Source organism: Taudactylus pleione, unplaced genomic scaffold (assembly GCF_031769625.1).
Source record: "Taudactylus pleione unplaced genomic scaffold, aTauple2 ptg000125l, whole genome shotgun sequence".
NCBI classification, from domain to species: domain Eukaryota; kingdom Metazoa; phylum Chordata; class Amphibia; order Anura; family Myobatrachidae; genus Taudactylus; species Taudactylus pleione.
In genome coordinates this window covers 5,906,328-5,930,231 of record NW_028284527.1, presented here as the reverse complement: position 1 = coordinate 5,930,231, position 23,904 = coordinate 5,906,328, and the positions used below count along the sequence as shown (strand labels likewise).

The 23,904-nt window shown below is 46.6% G+C and overlaps 1 protein-coding gene and 1 pseudogene across 1 annotated transcript in view; both read right to left on the bottom strand.

The window, feature by feature from the left end:
* RAB4A (RAB4A, member RAS oncogene family) overlaps window positions 1-21,665 on the bottom strand; it is an 80,078-nt gene extending 58,413 nt beyond the window's left edge. The window contains exon 1 of the mRNA XM_088472508.1: window positions 21,423-21,665. Coding sequence (XP_088328634.1) covers window positions 21,423-21,453 — 31 coding nt within the window. The 5' untranslated portion in view covers window positions 21,454-21,665. The remainder of the gene's footprint in view (window positions 1-21,422) is intronic.
* On the bottom strand, window positions 11,533-13,333 carry LOC148523916 (uncharacterized; annotated as a pseudogene).
* Window positions 21,666-23,904: the final 2,239 nt, after the last annotated feature.

The following is a 23,904-nucleotide window of genomic DNA, read 5'->3' as shown; positions in this document are numbered from 1 at the left end:
CATAAGGAGCAGACAGAGACACCACAGGCCGCAACACAGACTCCCTTGTAAAACATCCGACAAATGCTGTACTGAAGTTGTCAGAGAATTAACCCACGCAGGCTCCTGTGAAACCTGGGGAGGGGATATCGGGAGACTGTGGGGTACCATCAGTTGTCTCGGGAAACCCTGCATGGGTGACGACACCACTGACTGCTGGGACAAACCCAACTGCGTAAACCACAGGTGGCGGAGCTAACTGGCCCACTAGGGTTGTAAGCGCCTTAGCGAAACAAACCCAGGGAGGTTCCTTTACCGGAGCCGTGACAGTAATTGGCCGCGCCAATAAATAACACTGCCGACATTAGTACATTGCACTTAATACACATAAGCTGGAGAGGAAATTCACTCTCAGACATGATGGGAAGTATGTGACCCCTCTCACTGATACTTGTTAGTATAGTGGGAGAAACACCCTGCAATCACCGCACCGCAAGGGCTTTAAAAAGAGTAAGAGCAGTGACAGTGAAATGGCTGACAGTAGAAAGTGAAAGTACAGGCAGCAGCGCTAGCAGAAGTCACATACAATGCAGAAGAAATTAATCCCTGCACTATCAGCGCTGTTTCTCAACTACAGAGTCTGGTAGGACACAGCGCTGCATACACTTACCTTAAGCCAACGGAGGAGAGGTATGCCGGGGGACCCAGACCGCAATGCCACCGATCAGAAGCTTCCAGCAGCGTTCACCATGCTTTGCAAAGATGGCCACCGAGGAGCAGACAGGAGGCCGGCCCGGGGGAGGAGCGCTGCCACAGGACCAATCGGCAGCGCAGAGAGGACTGTGTGCAGCGGGAGAGGCGCCGGCTGTATACAGGGAAGGCGCGTTCCCCTGGCATGCAATTAACCCCTGGGACACCGCAGCGCTTGCCGCTCAGCTGCGGCCCGCTGTCCCAGGGGGATAGTGGAAGCGCAGGTTAGTACCTGGCTCCATGCTGCAGCCAGTCCCCAGGGAGCCCCCTCTGCCTGGGGACTGTGGACCATGTTCTCAGCAGGGACCCACCGCGGGACCCACGCTGCTTACCTGCTCCCCTTAGGTCCGGCCATGGTCTGAAGCATCTGGGGTCACCGCTAGCCGTGACTCCAGACACTTACCAGCATCCCCGGATCAGTACCGGTGTTCTGGTACCGGCGGGGTGTAGAGGAGACCGCATGGACGTCAGCAGTGACTGTCCATGCTGTACTCCCAGATGTGCAGCCACAGCTGCCTTGAAAGAAACTTCAGGGGCTATTCTTAGCCCCCCTCTAAACAGGTGCTCCGACTCTGAGACAGGCACCAACGAAACTGAGATGCCTTGGCTCGGGGGCGGGGTATAGGAGTGGGACCCTGATGCATCCTGGGAGGCTGAAAACTTAACTCTATGGTGCCCAATGCCTGACGTCATCACCTATACCCCAAGGAATCCTGTGGATACCCTATGGACCCTGATGTAGAAACCCTGTTTTAACTCGCCAACATTTACCACGACTATGCTAATTGAATTGATGTCAGTGCTTAAGACTCATATGGGGCAATTAAATAGTTTCGGCCCCCATACGTAATGGGCCCCCATTAGTCAGTATTCAATAATGCTGGTAGGCCCGACTGCCACGGGTACCCATTGCTTATAATGCTTGTTACACTCAAATGCATCGGGTTTAGCCGCGTAAAGCAGATAAAACCAGTCTAATGCCGTTTGGACGCCCAAAAGACTGACCATTCCCCGATTTCTGCTAGTCACTGCAGGAGGGTGAAAGCAAAAATGATGGGCAGCTGCAGCACTAGTGTCCAATCTGAGCAGCAATTGAACTGCTCCGTCGGGTACTCATTAGTTACAGCCACGCTAAAAACAATTGAATTTCCTCCATTGGATTCAATTGCTTGAGAGAATTAGCTCCTGTTTAAAGTGGTCAGGGAGCTAATTCAATTGTTTGCGCAACCAGCCAGCACAGGTCGTGATCGCGCTTTAATGCAATGGATTAACCGTGTTTAGCGGCTTCACCCGTGCTACATGCCTGACGCGCTGCAGTTAAGGTGTGCCCGGTACTCACGGCCAGCCCCAAAGCCCTACTAGAAATCCGCGATAACAACAGCCTCTGGGCTGGTCGACCAAAACAAAATTTTCCTGACGACTTTAGAGTTAATAATATCAAACAGCTGAATTGCCACCTTAAAACATACAAGTTGCAAGATCACCTAATCGAATCTGCCCCTTAGACTCTCAGCTTTACCCTAGAGTATTATTATTTATTTATAATAAGCCACAAATATCTGCAGTGCTGTATAAAAAAAAAAATATATAAAACATGGTAAACAAAAAAAAAAATCCAAATAATAATAGTAATAAAAGGATTTATATAGCACTTTTTCCAAAAGGACTCAGGACGCGCTACAAAAATCATGAAGATGAACCTCTATATTAACTGTACAGCCATGGCCAAAAGTTTTGAGAATGAGAAGTATTGGTTTTCACAAAGTTTTCTGCTTCAGTGTTGTTAGACCTATTTGTCAGATGTTACTATGGTATGCTCAAGTAAAATTACAAGCATTTCATAAGTGTCAAAGGCTTTTATTGACAATTACATTAAGTTTATGCAAAGAGTCAATATTTGCAGTGTTGACCATTCTTTTTCAAGACCTCTGCAATTCGCCCTGGCATGCTAGCAATCAACTTCTGGGCCACATACTGACTGATGGCCGCCCATTCTTATCTAATCAATTCTTGGAGTTTGCCAGAATTTGAGGGTTTTTGTTTGTCCACCCGCCTCATGAGGATTGACCACAAGTTCTCAATGGGATTAAGGTCTGGGGAGTTTCCTGGCCATGGACCCAAAATTTCGATGTTTTGTTCCCCGAGCCACTTAGTTATCACTTTTGCCTTATGGCCAGGTGCTCCATCATGCTGGAAAAGGCATTGTTCGTCACCAAACTGTTCTTGGATGGTTGGGAGAAGTTGCTCTTGGAGGATGTTTTGGTACCATTCTTTATTCATGGCTCCGTTCTTAGACAAAATTGTGAGTGACCCAACTCCCTTGGCTGAGAAGCAACCCCACACATGATGCTTTACTGTTGGCATGCAGAAAACATGAAATAGCACATTCTTGTACAGTACACTAGTCTGAAGGTTTTAACACAGAACATATTTTCTGTAATTTACCTGGCAAGCACACAACTGCACAGATATCAGTGGTACGTGTATACTATTTCTAGGTAATGTTTCTGCTGAGATATGCTTCTCTATTAGGACCATTGTCTAATCAATTTACCTTCAGCAATGACATTAGGTTATGAGCTGCAAAGCTTTCAGCTTCCTGTCAATTACAACTACAGTAAAGCTTTTAATACAATCGTTGTGGACAACTGTGAACTATTGAGATATATAAATAATTAAGGGGAGAGAGAGAGAGACAGAGAGACAGAGAGACAGAGAGACAGAGAGAGACAGAGAGACAGAGAGAGACAGAGAGACAGAGAGAGACAGAGAGACAGAGAGAGACAGAGAGACAGAGAGAGACAGAGAGACAGAGAGAGACAGAGAGACAGAGAGAGAGAGAGACAGAGAGAGAGAGAGAGAGACTGTCGCATTGTCGGACTGAACCTGGACAGGCCTGCCCAGATTTATTGGTAGATGACTTTCCTGGTCTGTCCACCTTCCCTGAAAGGTGTGATGACCCATCGCTGCTCCCCAAACTCGCAGACTTGCGTTCGTGGTGAGGAGCACCCATTCCGGAATCCATAGCGGACGACCCTTGTCTAAATGAGTCGTCTCCAGCCACCAGCAAGGGAGAGCCGAACCTCTGCTGAGATGCGAATAATCTGATGCTTTATCCGATGATACTGACTATCCCACTGGGCCATGATCCACAGCTGTAGGGGCCTGGAGTGGAACTGGGCATAAGCCACCATATCGAATGTGGCTACAATGGAGCCCAGCATCTGCATAGACAAGTGAACTGACACGGTTTGCTTGCACAGTAGATTGTGCACACGAGACTGTAGTGCTACAATCTTGTCCTCCAGCAGAAAGATCCTCTGTTCCACAGAGTCCAGCAGCGCCCCCAAGTGCAGCATCTGCTGAGTTGGGGAAAGAGAAGACTTCTTCCAGTTGATTACCCAGCCGTGCTCCTGTAAACAAACAATGGTCATGACATTGTAACATCTCCTGAGAGATGCTCGTCTAAGAATGGCAGTATCCTGACTCCTTGTTGCCTGAGACGAGCCGTTATGACTGCCATTATCTTTGTAAATACCCGAGGGTCTGTGGCCAAACCGAAGGGTAGAGCCTGAAACTGGTAATGTTCCTGATCCAGCGCAAACCTGAGAAAGGCCTGGTGGGATCTTGCAATCGGGACATGCAGATAGGCATCCTGTATTTCCAGTGAAACCATGAAGTCTCCTGGCTCCATCGCCAGCATAATTGACCGTAGAGTCTCCATATGGAATTTTGGCACCCTGACCAATCTGTTGAAAGATTTTAGGTTCAGAATGGGGCGGTGCGACCCATTGGGCTTTAGAATCAAAAATAAATTTGAGTAATAGCCCTTTCCCTGGGAATCGGTATGATATCCTGGCTGCCGCATGGCCGGGAGTTCGAATCCCAGCAGCCCGACAAAACAGTAGAACCCGGCAGCGGAAGCCCGACAGCGCTGGAAATCCCGATCGTGGTAAGGTAAGTATCAACTAATCTAACCTAACCCCCTTAACCCTAACCCTCCTTAGGGGTGCCTAACCCTAACATACCCCACCTTCCCCGCTGCCTAAACCTAAGTCCCCCGGGGGGGGGTGCCTAACCCTAACCCTCCCTCCCCCTAGCCTAACCCTCCCGGGGGGGTGCCTGACCCTAAGTCCCCCCTGGGTGCCCTAAACCTAACCCTCCCCCCCAGCGGCTGTCCGCTCGCGGCGCCCGGCATCCGCTCGATCGGGATGCCAGGCGCCAGTCTCCCGACGTCTGGCTTGGAAGCCGGACGTTTGGTTGACCAAGATTTCTTGGGCGCGATTTCTATGAGACTGACCCTGTCTGGCCGAGGACTGTTTCTTCGTCCTACTCTGTGGGCGAAAGGACAGAGATGACAACTGCCTTCTAGAAGTAGACAGTGTTGCCAACGAGGTCATTAGGTCATCTAATCCTGGTCCAAACAGTACTTTGCCTGTAAAAGGCAAAGACTCCAGAGCCTTTTTAGAACCTGCATCTGCCTTCCAGTTTTTTAGCCAAAGGGTTCTTCGGGCTGCCACTGAGTTAATCCTAGAAGCCAAGATGCCTGCGTCAATCCCTGCTTCCCCCAAATACATAGCCGCTTCCTGCATCTGACCGAGAAGAGACTGCTGCTCTTTTGTTGGATCTACTATAGTCTCCTCCAGAGACCTCGTCCAATCCTCCATAGCCTTGGCCACCCAGGATACAGCCGTAGCTGGTCTGGTAACGGCCCCCGATACTGAAAAGATTGATTTTAAGTGATTATCAAGCTATCTATCCATAACCTCTTTTAAAGAGGATGCTGCAGGAATGGGCAACGTAGCGCTCCTGATTAACCTTGTCACATAAGCATCTACCGTTGGTGGAACCTCCCATTTACTACACGCCCCCGGTGCAAATGGGTACCAAGAGGTTACATTCCTAGTGGCATGAAAATGGTTACTAGGAGTATCCCATGCTTCACACATGAGATTTGTCAACTGCCCCAACTGAGGGAAATAATCCTTCGCCACCGCCTGACGTCTAAAGATTACCTCCTTAGATGTCAGAGCAACCGCCTCTTCCTCTATATTGAGGATAGATCTCACCACTCTTACTAGAGAGGGAACATCCACAAGATTGATGGTCTTCTTTCACTGAAACCGACCCAGAGCTCTGAGACTCATTATCTGATGGAGGACGATGAGTCAGACTCCTGAGGTAAGACATGACGAGAACCTCTTTTGTGCCCCTGCTTCTTTATTTCCACTGGTCGATCCACCTGCGGAGAGGCTGATGACGGTAATATACTCTGGCTAGAGTGAGCAGCCGCATTAATCCAACAGGGATTCATGGGGGGCAAGCACATGGGATGATGTACATGCTGTGAGTACTCCATAGCATGAGGCACTACAGCAGCTGGAGCCCATACCTCCGTGGTTTTGCCTATCAGATAGGACAAAACCTCAGATGTGATAGCCATCCAGGATGACTCTGGTGCTGGTGCAGGTGCACCAGATAAATTCAATAACTGTTTACAACAGTTTTTACAGAACCCAATCAGATTAACATCCTGGTCAGACAGGCCTGCAGAACAGGACTTAGAGGATTTAAGCACTGGAGGTCTCCCATCCTCACCTTTACCTTCAGACATGTCAAAAAAAGGTATGAATGGTATAAGGTTTACAGTATTAAATGCAATGTGACTAATCAATGAAACACCCCACACACCAGCAAAGGGATGAGGAGAAACACAGTGATAGCTGTACCTGACAGTTTAGAAAACATAGGCAGTGTACATACAGCAGCTAGCATACAGTCACACACAATGCATAAAAACGCACAATTACTACAGCAATATGAACTCTGGATCAACTGACCAGCCCCCTGAGGGGTGATGGTAGGATATAGATTGCGCTATATGCCAAACCCAAGGGAGAGGTATATAGAGACAGACCAAACCTCTTAGACCAACCGCTTCAGCAGTGCACGAACAAACACTAAACTGTGCGCATCTCACACACAAGGTGGTCAATTATAGCAAACCAGACACAGGAATCCGTAACCGGAAGTTTGCGTCTGGCGGGGAGGAGCGCCTATCTTCACTAGGCTGCGATTTTGACGGTCGGGTACGCTGAACTACAAGGTAGCAAGACGTTGACTAGTGCGCTCTAGTGAGTCTTACCACCCGTCTCTGGCAACAGACATATGGCCCTGGCTGCCTTAGTGAGGACACGTTAGACGAGGCCTTCACCCGCACCCACCTCCGATGCGTCTCTACACCGGAGGCGCGAGACTGCTTCGCGCATGATTCCCCGAGAGGAATCCTTACCTGACATCTCTGTGACCCAATTGCAGTCCCGGACCTCAGCGTTAAGACGCTAGCTAAGCCACGCTAAGGCCTGCCGAGAACCACATTGTATATAGCGGTGCTACCGAAGGTTGGATACACATCCTGGAGATGACGTGCATAAATGGGCATCTTAAGACAGGCTGGTGGGCGTCCACATACACGTCACAATCACACGCCAAGACATAGTGGGCATGCTAACGCCTTGCCGTGCGATCGCTTATTTGCATACTTTTGCTGCGTGAAACGCATCTAGCGAGTGGGTCTGAATCGAGCCCTAAGTTCATTGTCATGGCAACGAGGGACTTTGCAATTAATTGCAATTCATCTGATCACTCTTCATGACATTCTGGAGTATATGCAAATTGCCATCATAAAAACTGAAGCAGCAGACTTTGTGAAAACCAATACTTGTGTCATTCTCAAAACTTTTGGCCATGGCTGTAGTATGTGGTGTACGAAACCCCTTGCTGCATTTGCGATTCCGGCACTGTGACTGAGGTTGCAGGCTGGGATCACCTGTGGATGGTGCCAGGCCGCTTTTCAGGCTGGCTGGCTGGCTGGCTGGCGAGGATAGAGAACTGCGTCCGTTGACGCAGACCCTGGCCTTGCCACTCCTGAAAAATTACCGCTCGTACACTTGCTGCAGAGGCCTGGGGAGGGGGCGTGACAGATGATGGTTGTTCAGTGTGTATGAATAACCATCATCTGCAGATATATCTGTTAAGTGTGTCTTAAGTCAAAGCAGTACACGGTTCCAAACAGCAGAAAAATGACAATAGATGTATACAGAATTACATAAATAGTATGGATTATTCCAAACAAAGATGTAACAGCAAGAGCAATGTAGAGAAGGAAGGTAAATAAAGCTACAGTCACACGAAAACATAGCTTAACTGCTATACATGGCAGGACTTCTCACAAATCTAACACCCAAGTAGCAAAAGGTATATACGATAACTATTAGAACGATGACAACAACGGTTCGACACAACTATATTGTACCACAAAATAATTTAGAAACACTGTTTAAAAGGGACATTAGACTTAAGGTGGGAACACACCTGGGCTACTTATCCGCCAAAACAGGGATCCGGAGACCAAGCGGCCAATTGGTAAGCCAATACACACCTACAAACTGGCCACTCAATGTGTCTGCGCTGACATCACACAATTGGGCAGCCATTTAAATTTACCCACCCAGTTGAGTTCAGTCACCAGTGGTCCCTGCAATAAGTGTACAGGCGGTCTCGGCCCATACACATAGCCAGATGTGCCGATATATCAGCAAGATATATCGTCATCAGCTGTGCTGCAGGGTCAATGCGCTATATCTGTGAACCACGGTTTTTACAGACATATTGTCTGGGTCATTCCATGTGACTCGCGTTAAATGCACCACACACACACACACTAATGATTCTGAAATGAAACATTTAAAAAAAAGGACTAATATATGGGGTACTCAAAATTAATGCTTAGAAGCAGAACAAATTTATACTCTTAGTAGTTACATTTTATTGTTTATATGCGTGACTTATGTTACCACAGAATGGACATAGGAACTGAGGGAACTTATATATTTATTTAAACCTGCTCTCCTAACTATTTTTACAATATGATTGTTATACTATACACTTATTATAAGACCCTAACCTTATGATTGACACAAACAAAAAACTGAATGTGAACCAAACTATACTATATCAATTTTGACAAGCGACTCCTTTTACATATGAATATGACTCATGTTACATTTATGTTGATACAAATGACTCAAGCCTGTAGAATCCATGTGAATTAATCAGTGTATGCCTGTTTATCTTCCTGATTAACTGTGAAGATATATAAAATATTTCATCTGGTGATGATGGCCACTTCCAGTTGCCGTCAGCTTACTCCATTGTGCTCACTAAGTATTCACCATCTATAACTCCATCATATTCAACATAGAACCAGTCACCAACGTTAACTACAGCACATCATCTGAAGTCACTGTGACAGTTACATTAAGTTCATCAGTAGAAAGAAATGAAGTTCAAGATGTCTTGGCATCTGCTGTTATATAATCTAATTTTCATGCAGTATGTCCTATATTTCATGGAATAACCACTCTGTACACCCCCACCGTTGCACTATGCGATATGTCGTTCAATCAGCCCATGAACGACCTATCGCATACTGTGTACCCAGTATTAGTTTCAGAAAATTCAGGAGACTAATACCCCTTTCACATCACAAACTGGGTTCGACACAGGATTTCGAAGCAGAGTCCAAGCCGGCTGCAACCCGGGTCAGATGCCTTTCACACTGCTTCAATCCAGGTTATTCCCGGGTCGGCCCCGTTCACACTGAACCTGGGTCAGCCCTGTAGAACCCTAGAGATGTCATTAAAATTTTCTTTTTCAAACTTACATAGATAAGGTCACAAAAGGGAGGGGTGGGGACTGCTCAAAGAAATTGGAGCAATCATGGCCGACAGAGTGCCCGTGTGTAGCCTTGTTCATGAGTGTTTGTGCTTTACTGCCGTTTCATTCAGCTTCTGACACTGTACACTTATTTTAGGAAAAGGAGGATGGCGCAGTTTGTGGCTGAGAAGTCTACCACTCAATGCCAATATTTGCGCAGGAGGAGAGCCCTCATATAATCTACCGTGACAACCATCCTGAAACTGAACATGTCAAAAGACCAAAGATTGTGCGCTACAGACCGCAAGCACGGATAAGCTTTCATGGTGACTGTGGAAGCCTTTCAGGATGCGCAGTGGATGACCCACTTTCGGATGTCACGTGCTACGTTCTTTTACCTACTGACCCAAACATGTTCTAAGCAGTCCACCAGCTTCAATAGACAGAGAGCCAAGCAGGAGGATAGCCATTGCATTGCAGTGGTATGCTACCCCTGGAGAGTACAGTGCTTGTTTGGAGTTGGGATATCCATAGTCTGCAACATAGTCTACCAGGTGACCCGGGCATTGCAGAATACTCTCTATTAGCGGTTCATCTCCCTTCCGCAAGGAGAGCGCTTAGAGGACACAATCCAATGTTCCTGAGGCATGGGTATCCAAAGTGCGATTGTGCCATCAACGGGACACACATCCCGATCATTGCTCCCGTGAAACCCGGCAGACTTATTACAGAAAAGGCTGGCATTCCTACAACTTACAGGCCGTAGTGGACCACAAGCATTGGTGAGCATTTTTTTTGACCAGTGTGTGTTTTATATTGTGTGCATATGTCCAATCTGTTTCCTTTAAAAACTAAATATACATTAATTTTAGCTTCACAGATGTCTTTATTGGATGGCCGGGATGAGCACGACTCGAGAGTCCTCGCAAATTCCAATCTGCTCCGCCTAGCAGAGGAAAAAAAGAGGTGGCTGGCTTTTCCCAAGAGAGGTAAGAAAATATACTTAATTTTCAGACTGTGTCATATTCAACTCGCGTCATAGCAGGCAATTTGTGGACAGTCTATTTGTTATCTGCAGGTGTCAGCTGCGGCAGCTCAAACTTACCCACCAATTATTCAAGTGTACATGCTGTGATATCTAACCCTAAATCATTTCTATTACAACTATGTAATGCGCTAAAAACAACCATTATGTGTAAATAGTTTTAAGACCCAGGGCACTATCAGACTCAATGCACACATGTAGATTCTGCATTGATGTACATGTAATTGTTCAGCTAACTCCATGTGATTATACTTGTTCCACCTTAGATATATTTTATTTTTTTTACAATAGAAAGCCAAGACTGACGATGGGATGGAGATCCCGGCAAACATCATTGGGGATGCATCCTACCCTTTACAGCGCTGGCTGAGGAAGGGCTTCACGCAACATGTACAGTTGAGCCCAGATCAAATTGCATTTACCCACACCCTAAGTTCAGCCACGATGGCCGTGGAGGATGCATATGGCCACTTTAAAGGATATTGGCGCTGTCTGATGAAGCGCTGTGATGCGGACTCATGATCATGCCTGACGTTGTAGCTGCATGTTGTATATTGCACAACATATGTGAGCTTAGGAAGGAGCAATTTCTGCCACAGGACTGTGCAGATTTTGGTTTCCCTGAATGAGAATGTTTGGCCTATGTCGGGGACCATAGCTGTAGTGCAGGACACATCCGGGCAGCTCTAGCAGCCAACCTTCCCTCACTACTGAGATAAACAAAGGCAAATGTGTTGTTGAAAAAATGAAACATGTTTATTTTTAGATTCCACCAGTGTACCTGTTTATCATTTTGTACTTCTACACACATTACAATGTGTGTGAGATATTGTTCAAAAGACATTTTAAAATTGTAAAAATAGAAAAGGTAATGCACAAAAATACAACATTCAAAAAAGCATATTTGTACCAAAAAACACTGCCTCCTAACATGATATGCACATATTAGAACAAGTTATAAATCTGCATAAATATGTAAAACATAACATTTTAGCAACATATTACAGAAAGGCCTACTATAACATAGGTATTAGGGGAAGTATTTCAAAACCAAAATGCAGAGTTATGGTAAATTCCTGAAAACAGAATACTCAGGATTTTCTTGGCATTCAGGTGGTTAACCACGGTCATAGTACGGGGCAGGATTGTACTGGGGATAAGGCAGATTTGGGTAGTGTGGACCCTGCTGTTGTGGTGGTACGGTGGCCTGGCCTTGACTGCGATTGAACATTCGCTCTAGAAACGCCATCTGGAATTGCTGGGATTCCCTTTGACGGTCCAGCATGCCCATGAGCTGGGAAATAAATGTATTTTGCATATCTCGCTCTGCCTGTAGAAACCTGTCTAGATGAGCGTCTTCCTGTGCAGACGTTGCAGCGTCCATCTCCTGTCGACCAGGGCAGTAGTCATGACTCTGGCAGCTTGCTCGGTTTTATTGGGTCTCCTCTTTGGCGGAACCGTATATACGGAGGGAAGAAACCAAAAAAACAGCATCATCAGTGAGCATATAGAAAATAGCAGTGGTGTTCTCCCACCTGCACACAAGCTACACTCTGCAACAGATATCATTTTGCTTTTTGTTTGAACTGTATGGGCGGAATTCAATTCTTTTCATCCCCTATCGCGCCCGACGGAGCTATTCTATTCTTGCTCCTGTCGGGCGCGATCAGCTGCCAAGCGCTACATTTCAGCTCGCAGCCCCTGGGGGATGAGAGCTGAAATGTGCGAAAAGTGACATGTTTGGGCGCCCAAACATCACTTTTCGCGATCGCGCCAACCACTTTGGTCGGGATTAGCCGTTTTACGCGGCTAAACCCGACCACTTTGGGTGCGATCAGCGTGAAACGGTAGCACAATTGAATAGTGGCCCGCGATCTCCTGTCACTTTAGACGGGAGATGCGGGCCGCGAAATCAATTGAATTCCGCCCAATGAATTAATCTTTGTGTTTTTGTTTTAAAAAACACTTTAAAGTGAAGAACTATGCCAGTGGAGTAGTTAGCCTTGAGAACAATTGGTTACCATGGGCAACTTCTCCACTGGCACACCTCTCCACCTTTTTCACCACTTTATACATGTAATCAAGTGTGTTATGTTTAAATGTAATACTTACTGTTTCCGCGTAAAGCTGGGGTTTGGGTATTTGGGGCATCCCACTGGCACCGGCCTGTGTCTCAACAACCTCCTCAATGCTTGCAGAAATGCTGTCATCATGGGCCGCAGAATCTTGCTCAATAGTGTTGGCGGACATCCAGTAGTAACAGTGGTGAGGGCGGGCATGCTTGTGAGCCTGGCACGTGGCTGTAGTTTTGGTGGCACAGGCCTGACTGCTTTCCCCAGCTGCTAAGCTGAATGACAGACTGACAGGCGTGCATAGCACTGTGTGTCCAAAAACAGTGGCACACAGGTCGTAGTATTGCCAATCTAAGCGAGCAGCTCCACTTTTACTTCTATTGTGGTCATGTACTTTCATAAAATGTTTCTGTAGTGACTTAAGTTTGTTGATCATCTGCTGCTGTGTCCTGTAGAAGCTGCGGGATTCCAGCATCTTTGCTATATTTTGTAAACAACAGCGTCTTTGACAGTGCCTGTCATCTGTCTTCTAATTTCCTCCTCACCCCTTTTGGCCAGCAACTCCCTTACCTCTTCATAACTCCAAATGGACATGGCTGTAGTGGTGTTAATGGTATTAAACCCGTTTACTGCAGGACAGCTGCCTCTTTTGTTGTCTGCAGTGTGCTGCACGTGTGTCCAAGACTCTGGCTGCTGACCTCATCAAGGGAGACACAGGAACATCCAATCAGTGATGTTTGCCAAATCCCGGTTAGGATAACCTGTGTAGGGCCTGTTCACACGGCACTTCAACCCAGTTCGTTCCAGTGTTCAACCCGATATATTTTTGGTGGCACATTCACACTGCACTTTGACACGAGTCGACCCGGCAATATCCCGATTATTTTAGCAAAGTGAAATGGGTATAAAGGTGGGTACACAAGCAGCTGCGGATTGCCGCGGCTGCATGTGTACGGGCGGTCGGCTGATCGCCCGTACACACTTGCCGATGGACAGATATGTCTGCAGATATAGCTGTCCATCGGCTGTGCAGCACAGCCGACGTCGTTCACAGACATATCGCTGGTACACACTGCCAACGGGCTCCAGATATATTGGCCGATTAATTGATCAGCCAATATATCTGTCAGTGTGTACCCAGCTTTAGGTGTAGCTGTACTAAGCCTTGGAAAGAGATGAAGTGGAGATAAAGTACCAACCAGTCAGCTCCTTCCATTTGACAAACACAGTATGGTTGGTACACTGTTCACTTTCTCTCTCTCCAAGGCGTAGTACATGCCCCTCTTTGTTTCAGAGGAAAGTGTGTTTACATAAGGAAGCCAACTGTACCCTTGTTATTTACAGATGCCTTGGTCCAAGCCATTAATGAATAGAAAAGATACGGGTAAAGCATTGAATACCAGGCGTCTTAGTAGAGAACCATTAGGATAAAATGGTATTTTTCGCAGCAGCAGTTGCCACTTTGGACAATAGTAGAAAAGATGTTCCAAAAAGCCCATTCACAAGGGACCCTAAAAGGGTTTGATGGCGTGTGTGACATGGGGTTGAACCTGAGAACAGAAGTGTTGAACTTTGCTACCACAAGCAGTGAAGGTAGTCAGCTTCAGATTGAAGACACTTGTAACAATTATGGTGCATACACACGGTCAGATTTTTCTTCAGATCTGAACGATAACGATTAAAAAATCGTTCAATCGTTCATACCTGAAGGAAAATCTGACATGCCTGAACGATGGACGATGAACGATGCGCGTTCCCGTTTGTCAGATAACGATATCTGATGTGTTTGCAGTCAGACTTGGACGATTCCATTCATTTTAATGCAGTCAAAAAACGTTCAATCGTTCAAAACTTTGGTAAAATCGTTCAAAACTTTGGTAAAATCGTTCATCTGACAAATCTGACCGTGTGTATGCTCCATTAGAATCAGAGGCCTTATAAAAAATATCAATTTATTTGTAAAGTAAGCCCTATGAAGAATCTTGTAAGTCATTTCAGCAAATTAAATGGTGATTAAATATTTACTTTTAAATTACATTTTCTAATACATTTTAATTGTCACGTTTTGTACTAACTGCATATGACAGTGATTACATTTTATGTAAATGTAATATCTACAATTTTGAGGAAAAGCAAAATGGTTGGCAATAGGTGATGTACTTCACACGAACACCTTTAAAAGCTTAGGACAAAATGTTACCTTAGGTATCCAAAAAATGATAACTTTTTTGTCATGGTAACTATGTCAAACTATATATTAGTGTTCCTGCTAGGCCGTGGGCAGGGCACTGAGGTTGCAGGCAGGGAGTCTCTGTGCATGCCAATAGCACGCGCAGTCCCCAAAAATGGACATGGCCATCTGGGGAGACAGCGTGTCCTTGTGACACCCCCAAATTCATCATACTTGGGGGCATGCCCAACACTTAAGGAGGTGCTGGGCTTCCCCCAAGTTCTCACCTCACGTGCATGCACACAACATCTATTCAACCGGAGATAAGTCACTGCAACTTTTCCCATCTACGGGACACTGCAGCCGGCGGGTGGGGAAGGCACAGGGCAGGCTATTTTAGTGGACACATTGTCCCTTTAAAATTGGGCAGGGCGCAGCACCCCGCTAAAACAGCCTAGCGGGAACAATATATATTATTCTATAGTACAGGTTGAGTCTCCCATATCCAAATATTCCGAAATACGGAATATTCCGAAATACTGAATATTTTTAGCATGACTGAGATAATGAAACCTTTTGCTTTTTGATGGTTTAATGTACACAAACTTTGTTTAAGGCACAAATTATTAAAAATAAAGGATAAAATTACCTATAGGCTTTGTGTATAATGTGTATATGAAACATAAATTAATTTCATGTATGTACACAAACTTTGTTTGAACCACAAAAGCATAGAAAATATTGTATAAAATTACCTGCAGGCTGTGTGTATAAGGTGTATATGAATCATAAATGCATTCTGTGTTTAGATTTGGGCCCTATTCCTAAGACATTTCAATATGGTATACAAATATTCCAAAATACGGAATATTCCGATATCCAAAATACCCCTGGTCCCAAGTATTTTGCATATCGGAGACTCAACCTGTACATCACTCATTGCCAACCATTTTGCTTTCCCCCCAACGGACCTAGTTCCCGACTGGGGCTGGTGAGTAACCTAACCCTCCCCTCTCAAACCCCCCCCCCAACCCTAACCCTCCCTTAGTGGTGCCTAACCCCCACCCCTCTCACTACTGAAACCCTCCTGGGGGCCCCTAAACCTAACCCCTTCCCCACGCGGCTAGACACTAAGACACCCGGCTAACCTTCGTTCGGTATGCCGGATGTCTGTATTTTGTTTTGGGGTTAATGATAGGCGTCTGGATTTCAACGCCTGTCTTTAGTTCCCCGTCAGGCTGTCAGAGTTGGGATATCCGCGGGCGGGTTAGTGCCCGCCGTTATCCTGACTGCATCCCGTCTGTGCTCATCCTTGCTACCAATAACACCTTCATAATATGACACATACCCCTTTTCCACCTAAATTCCGGGTCTGACCCGGAGTTGGAACAGAGTTCCTATCCAGATCAGACCCGGAATTTAGCCGGCGCCGACACGGGATATTCCTCGAGTCGGCGCCGCTCACACCGGAGTCGGGTCTGCATAGACCCGGCTTTTCCGATGTGAAAGTGGACGCTTGTAGATGACGTCATCTCTAAGTGCCACTGAAGCCGGACCAATCGGCTCATCGTAACCCGGAGTGCGCTGTTCTCACAGTAGGGTTTCACGGGCCACGCCCGTGTTAAGCCCTGCTAGTTACCTGGGTTGGATTGCCGGGTCACTCGACCCGGCGATCCAACCCTCTCCCCTTTTACACCAGGGAGCTGCCCGTTATAACCCTGCAATAACCCAGGTTTTAGCTCCGGTGTAAAAGGGGTATAAGTAAAAACATATTGAGGTCTGTGAATGAAGCAGTGAAAAGAGTGGAGAAGTGTGCCAGTGTAGAAGTTGCCCATGACAACCAATCAGCTTTGAGGTAGCATTTATCAAGTACAGTCTATAAACTGAAAGGTAGAAGCTGATTGCTCCATTTACACTCTTCTCCACTGTTTTCACTGCTTCAGACATCTACCCCACTGTTACATAGGGTTGGTTTTCAAAGGCTGTACAATTGAAGGTCTTAAACCATCAGTATAAAACCATTAATGGCTGAGTGATCCTCAGCCATCAGACTGGAGTCGCCGCTAACATGTCATGTTTTAAGGATTTCGGTCTGTGAATACAGACAATATAATTAATGGCCCAGCAACCTATATGGACTCTTTTGTGCATAGTTAATGAAATCCAGAAAGCATTCTATTTGGCGTACTTGAAAACTGGAGTTGAAAACACCTATTGCAACTGTTGGCAAGGACAAGAGAGCCATGCATGCCTCTTGTAATATTTAAGATCTTAAACAGTGCAATATGATATCAAAACATGCAGCCAGCACCTGAGCTACATGACACCTTTCAAGCATAGCACACATGGTGCCTGAAGTTGTATTAAGCAATCAGACTATTAGGGGTATTCAATATGGGAGCGAAAAATCCGTGCTGGACTTTTCGCTTCACATCGGAGATTTTTCAGGGATAAAGTATAGGGCGCGCGCCCACTTTATCCCCGTATTCAATATAAAATCTCCGAAAACGGTACCTGGCGAAGTGGGATTTGCGATAAACTACGAAATTGCGATAAACTACCTGCCGCTAATAGCCTATTCTAGAATACACCTGCCGCATACTTGCAGAATAGCCCTGAACCTATTTCCCTATTTTTAAACACTTTTTTTCCCCATTTTTTTTTTTTCACCCCAATTTTTAAATTAATTTTTTGGGGTGTCCCTATTTTATTTTTTTTATTTTTTTTGACACAGTTCTTTTTAAAATGTCATTCCCAGGGGTGCAGGCTATTTTTTGTAAGCCTGCACCCCTAAACCCCAATTCTGCACTTTTTTTCGCCACCTATTCAGTGGTGAAAAGTTATCCCAGTTTTTTTTCAAAGACTTTTCGAACCTGCGAGAAGTCTTTGAAATTGAATACAGTGTAAAACTAAAACCTGCGATAATGACGTCATAGGTGCGATATTAACACAAAAACGGACTTATCGCTCCATATTGAATTCCCCTATAGGTCTACATCAGTGGTTCTCAAACTCGGTCATAATGACCAAAACAGTTCATGGTGTTTTAAGGTCACCTAGCAGGTGCACAGGTGTATTCATTACTCACTGCACATTTTAAAAGATCCACAGGTGATTCACTTGTGATTCTGTGAAGAGACCTGGAAAACATGAACTGTTTGTGGTCCTGAGGACAGAGTTTGAAAATCTGTGATCTACATTGTTCAGAGCTCTTACAATAGTCACCACTGTCACCTTTCATGATAGATCAGCAATATATAGGTAACTTTTTTTTCATTACCCCTTGTGAGACTGAATTGGCAGCAGTTATACTGGGGTGTGAGGGAAGTAATTTCATTCATAACAACTTTTTCAGTTGGAAGTACACTCAGCTGCCCTTTATTAGGTAGAAGTTCTCGTTACTGAAAATATTTTATCACCCAATCGTGTGGAATCAGCTCAATGCACAAAAGTATGCAGACATAGCCAAGAGGTTCAGTTGTTGTTTAGTCACATCTTTTCTCGATTCTGATCTTTAGACTGAACAATTAAACCCCAAATTACTACAGGGTAGATAATAGTTTCCCAATCTCGGTCCTCAAGGCACACCAACAGTCCAGGTTTTAGTGATATTGATGCTTCAGCACAGATGGTTAAAATCAAAATAAAATAACTGAGGTACTAATTAAGACACCTGTGCTCAAGTATGACTATCCTTGAAACCTGGACTGTTAGTGTGCCTTGAGTACCATAGCTGGGAACCCTTGGAGTAGAGGTTACCAAACTCCACCATTACAGTTCAAGTTTTAAGGATATCCAGACTTGAGCTCAGATGATTAAATCAAATTGACTGAGGTACTAATTAAGTCACGTGCGCTCAAGCATGGATATCCATAAAACCTGGACTTTAACGGCAGAGTGTGGGAACCTTTGCTTTAGTGGGAGATTTAACTCGCACACAGAACTTTCTATGTCAACACTACCGTAATTGGCTGATATGTGCACTGCCAAGCATCATGGCGATGGCCAGCAGCATTTCCATATAGCTAAACTCCTGCATCATTCCATGCTAACTCACCTTACAAAGTGACATAGCAAGTTATTTCCATGGCTGTCAGCAGCAAAAGGAATTTGTGAAATTAATTTTATTTACTAAAAAACAAAATATAATAAAATAGGTCATGCTTTAAAAACTGTATAAAGGAATTGCTAATAATTTGCTATGTTACTTTGTAACATGATTTACCATGGAATGTCCCTTTGAATGTGGAATAATTGTTGAAGATAGACAGGTGGTTTGAGTATCTCAGAAACTAATGATTTCCAGAGACGTTCATGCACAATTGTCTCTAGAGCGCAGGTTCTCAAACAGTCCTCAGGAACCCCAACAGTGCATGTTTTCCAGGTCTCCTCAAAGAATCACAAGTGAAGTAATTAGCTCCACTTGTGGGTCTTTTAAAATGTGTCAGTGAGTATTGAATACACCTGCTGGGTGACCTGGAAAACGTGACTTGTTTGGGGTCCTGAGACTGAGTTTCAGAGTTTGCATACACGTATAATGGTGAACAAAACAAAAACCATCCAGTGAGCAGCAGTTCTATAGGCAGAAACACACTGTTAATGAGAGAAAAAATGGCCACAATAGTTCAAGCTATGACAGAATGACAGTAACTCAAATAAGCATGCGGTACAAAAGTGTTACTCAGAATAGCATCTCTCACATCAAGTTGAACCTTTAAATGGATGGACATCAGCAGCAGACCACATTGGCATCCACTCCTGCATCTAAGAACAGTAAATTAAGGCTACTGTGAGTACAGGCTCACCAAGAATGGACAGTTGAAGATTGGACAAAATGTATCTGATCTAACAAACATCAATTTCTGCTGCAACATGCAGATGGTAGGGTCACAATTTGGCATAGACAACATGAATCAATGGATCCATAGTGCATTGTGAAAATGTTTCAAGCTGGTGGTGTAATAGTGTTTTTTTTTTTTTTCTTGCCACACATTAGGTCAATTGACCATTTCTTAAACATCACAGCCTACCTGAGATTGTGATCATGTACAGTACATCCCTATATGGCCATAGTCTACATAGTCTAGCCAGCTTCTAAAAACTAGTTCCAGCAGGACAACACAAACACACCATAAGCTCATATCCTTTCAAGTTATACCCCTTTTCCACCTAAATTCTGGGTCTGACACGGAGTTGGAACAAAGTTCCTATCCGGATCAGACCCGGAATTTTGCCGGTGCCGACTGGGGATATTCCAGAGTCAGCGCCGCTCACACCGCAGTCGGGTCTGCATAGACCCGACTTTTGCGGAGTGAAAGTGGACGCTTGGAGATGACGTCATCTCCAAGCGCCACTGAAGCCGGACCAATCAGCTGGCTAGCAGCGCACTCCAGGTCATCGTGACCCGGAGTGCTCTGTTCTCACCGCAGGGTTTCACGGGCTACGCCCGTGTTAAACCCTGCTAGTTACCTGGGTTGGATTGCCGGGTCACTCGACCCGGCGATCCAACTCTCTCCCCTTTCACACCAGGGAGTTGCCCGGGTTAACCCTTCAAAAACCCGGGTTTTATCTCCGGTGTAAAAGGGGATTATTTACAAACATGATAATGACTTAAGTGTACTCCAATGGCCTGCGCAGTCTTCAGATTTCAATAAATAGAGCAGTGTTTTGATACAGTTTAACAGGAGATTTGTAGCATGAATTGTGTGATGCTATAAAATTATCATGGACCAGGATCTCGAAGCAATGATTCCAGGAACTTGCTGAATCCATGCTACAAACATGCCACAAGCAACGAGGGAGTCTTACTTCACCCTAGTGTAAATATAATTTTTAGTACATGTATAAAAATAAAAAAAGTGTAGATCATGATGAATATATAATTCAAAAATAGACTACCTTGTGAGGTAATATAAAAACTGACCCTGTGCTACATGGGTAGAGAATGTTTGACAATTAAGCAAACTTATGAATCACTAGGGGCAGAAAATTACCTCCAAATAGACTTTTACTGTATAAGGGCGCTGTATTAACACTAACTCAGGCTTTTTTACCACCCTGACAGGCTATTTGTAGCAGCCACTTGCAAAAGTACCTCCATTGTTCTGCTCTTTTCTTATAGGACCTTCACCTACATGCGCTAAACATTCCTGCAACCCCACCTACAGCTCCCCGTACTAACTGCGGAGAGATGAGGCTGGAGGGTGCACGCAGTGTTATCAGCTGTATTTACCTCACTGTCTCCTACACACAGTAGCTCTTATGTATCCATAGAGAATAGTCCTGCTGCCCTATGTACTCCCATGCCCCCAGCACTGCCCTATGTACTCCCATGCCCCCAGCACAGAGACACACATGCTGCGGCGGTCTGGGTGCCGACACTCCTATTACCAGCATTCGCTGCACTACTCTCCAGCCCCTGTCACCTCAGTGTCCCCAGCTCCCCTACCTTATTCAAACCCCCTCCGGCCAGACAGCAGCTGCACGGTGTATAATACAGGCAGCAGTATACCCGGACACGCTCTGCCTGCCCCCTCCCCACACAGGAGCGTTACACACAGCGAGCAGCAGAGAACCAGCACCCCTACTCCTGTCTCCCACAGGACAACACACTAGACCGCAGCCATCACCGGTTAGTGGTGCGGTCATATGCAACATACACCCCGTAGCTCAGTCCCCGCCTCCGTACCGTAAGTCTCTGACATCGCCGTCTGCGACATGTCGGGTCCCCTCTCGGCGGCTCACTCGGGTGTCAGCGGCGCCTGGTGGGCCAGGCCGGTGTTACTGGGGAAGATCACTGGGTCACGTACTTGCGCCGCTTCTCCCTCGCATGATTATTCCCCCTCCTCACCACTGACACGAGCGCGCATGCGCACAATACACAGCCGCTGGCACGGCTCGAGTCACAGGAACGTACCAAAACAGAGCACACGTGCTCGGCATCACGTGACCGGGCACGGTTACAGCTATATCCCCTTCAGTTTCTGTGCCCTGACGTCATCAGCTCATTTCCAACGTCATTCCCTACCATCCAAGTGGGCATATAGGGGAAATATAATCTTGTAGTGAGCTAGTGAGCCCGAAGCGTTACGAGCGGACAATTTTCTTTTTTTGGCGAACTGTGTGGGCAGGAAACCGCACTTCCGCCCTCACTGCACGTCACTTTCAGGTACGAATACAGAAGGGGAAACATACCTCTCTGACCGGGCACCTGCTGCGCTGGTCAGAGCTGATGTTGCTGAAGTTGTTCTCTCGCTATTGCGCATGTTCCGTCTTTCACAGTGTTGATGTTCTGAGTTTCATATTAAATATTGCATTGGGAGGATCGGTGCTCTGGGAGACAAGTATAAAATAAGATGCAGGGCTAGAAAGGCATAGCTGCTAACTTTTATCAAGGGCCGGATTAAGCCCTCGTGGAGTCTGGGCACATAAATAGGGGGTCCTCCCCCTCTTGCCAGGACATCCATGAGGCAGCAGTATTGGTCCTGCCTGTACCCCCATGTCCCTTGTGTCTCCTCCCTATAGTCTCAGCCCTGCCCCCTGTGTCTCTGCCCATGATCTGGCACTTCCGACAAATGCCACCAGGGCTGATGGCCAGATGGGCCGGGGCGGTGTCAAACCCTGGCTGAGCAGCTCTTCTTGGTCGGGGTTACTGAAAGGGTAGAGCTTATTTCCCCTTCATGTTAGTGACCTGGAAGTGACTTGAGTGAGGGCGAAAGTGCAGTTCACGCCCATTAAGGCCAGTTAAAGAAGAAAGTTGTCTCCACTTAAATGAGTAAGTTGTCCACTCGCCACATGGTTATATTCCCCCTCTATGCCCACTTGGATGGTAGGGAATGACGCTGGACACTGGCTGATGTCGTCAGGGTCCTCTCCGTGAAGGGGATTTAGACACCACCTTACTGAAAGACGGGGGTGGGCTGCGAGGCCAGGCCCCTGTGACTTTCGGCATGCCCCAGTAAGATGAGGCCACACCCAATTTATTGGAGGCCATGCCCATTTTGCACCAGTCCCAGTCGGGCGGATTGGCAGTTACTTTCTGCAGGGAAAATCCCGGTGGGCCGGTTGGTTGTGGGGCCGCTTTTCCATTGAGGCCCCGCCCCCTTATCCCCGTCATCCGCAGCCGCTGGGTCCTGACACAGACTTACTATTTTTTCACAGGCAGTTGGGCCGGCTGCCTGTCAGCTCTACCTCTGCCTTGCCTGAGTATCTCTCGCGAGGCCAGTGGCGGCCTATTTAAGCCCCGCCCAGCATGCCGTCGACGTCACACGCCGCGGAGTGAAGAAGGAAAGAAGTGGAGCGGCCTGCGGGTGACAGTGGCGGAAGTTAGTTGCGGCGTCGGTGGGGATGGGAGGCCGCCCAGGCAGTCTGTCTCCACTCTACTCTTCCCTCCCCAGGCTGTGAAGTGTCAAGTTTAATTTCACAGCCTGGGGAGACGGCAGAGCGCAGAGGAGACATTCTGGCTAGCTGCAGTGCAGGGCAATGGGACTAGGTCCGTCTCGAGAGACTCGGGATGTCTGGGGTGGGGGCCCTGCTAAGGGGAGAACATCAAGGAGGGGGGAGAGATGATGTGCCTAAGGGTGAGGGGAGATGATGTGTCTAAGGGGGAGGGGGTGAGGGGAGATGATCTGTCTAAAGGGGAGGGGGTGAGGGAAGATGATCTGTCTTAAGGGGGAGGGGAAATGATGTGTCTAAGGGTGAGGGGGTGAGGGGAGATGATCTATCTAAGGGGGAGGGGGTGAGGGGAGATCTGTCTAAGGGGGAGGGGGTGAGGGAAGATGATATCTCTAAGGGGGAGGGGGTGAGGGGAGATGATCTGTCTAAGGGGGAGGGGGGAGGGGAGATGATCTGTTTAAGGGGGAGGGAGTGAGGGGAGATGATCTGTCGGAGGGGGGGGAGGGGAGATCTGCTGAACTGGGGGGAGATGGTCTTTCTGTGGGGGAGGGGGGGTCTGCTATACTGAGGTGATCTGTCTGTGGGGTGGGCTCATTTTGTTCTAAGGGGAGATTATATTTCTGTGGGGGAGGGGTGCTGCAATACTGAGATGATTTGTCTGTGGGGTGGTGTGTGCTCATTTTGTTCTAAGGGGAGATGATATTTCTGTGGGGAGGGGTCTGCTATACCAGGTGGAGATGATCTGTCTATGGAGAGGGGGCTCTGCTACACTAGGG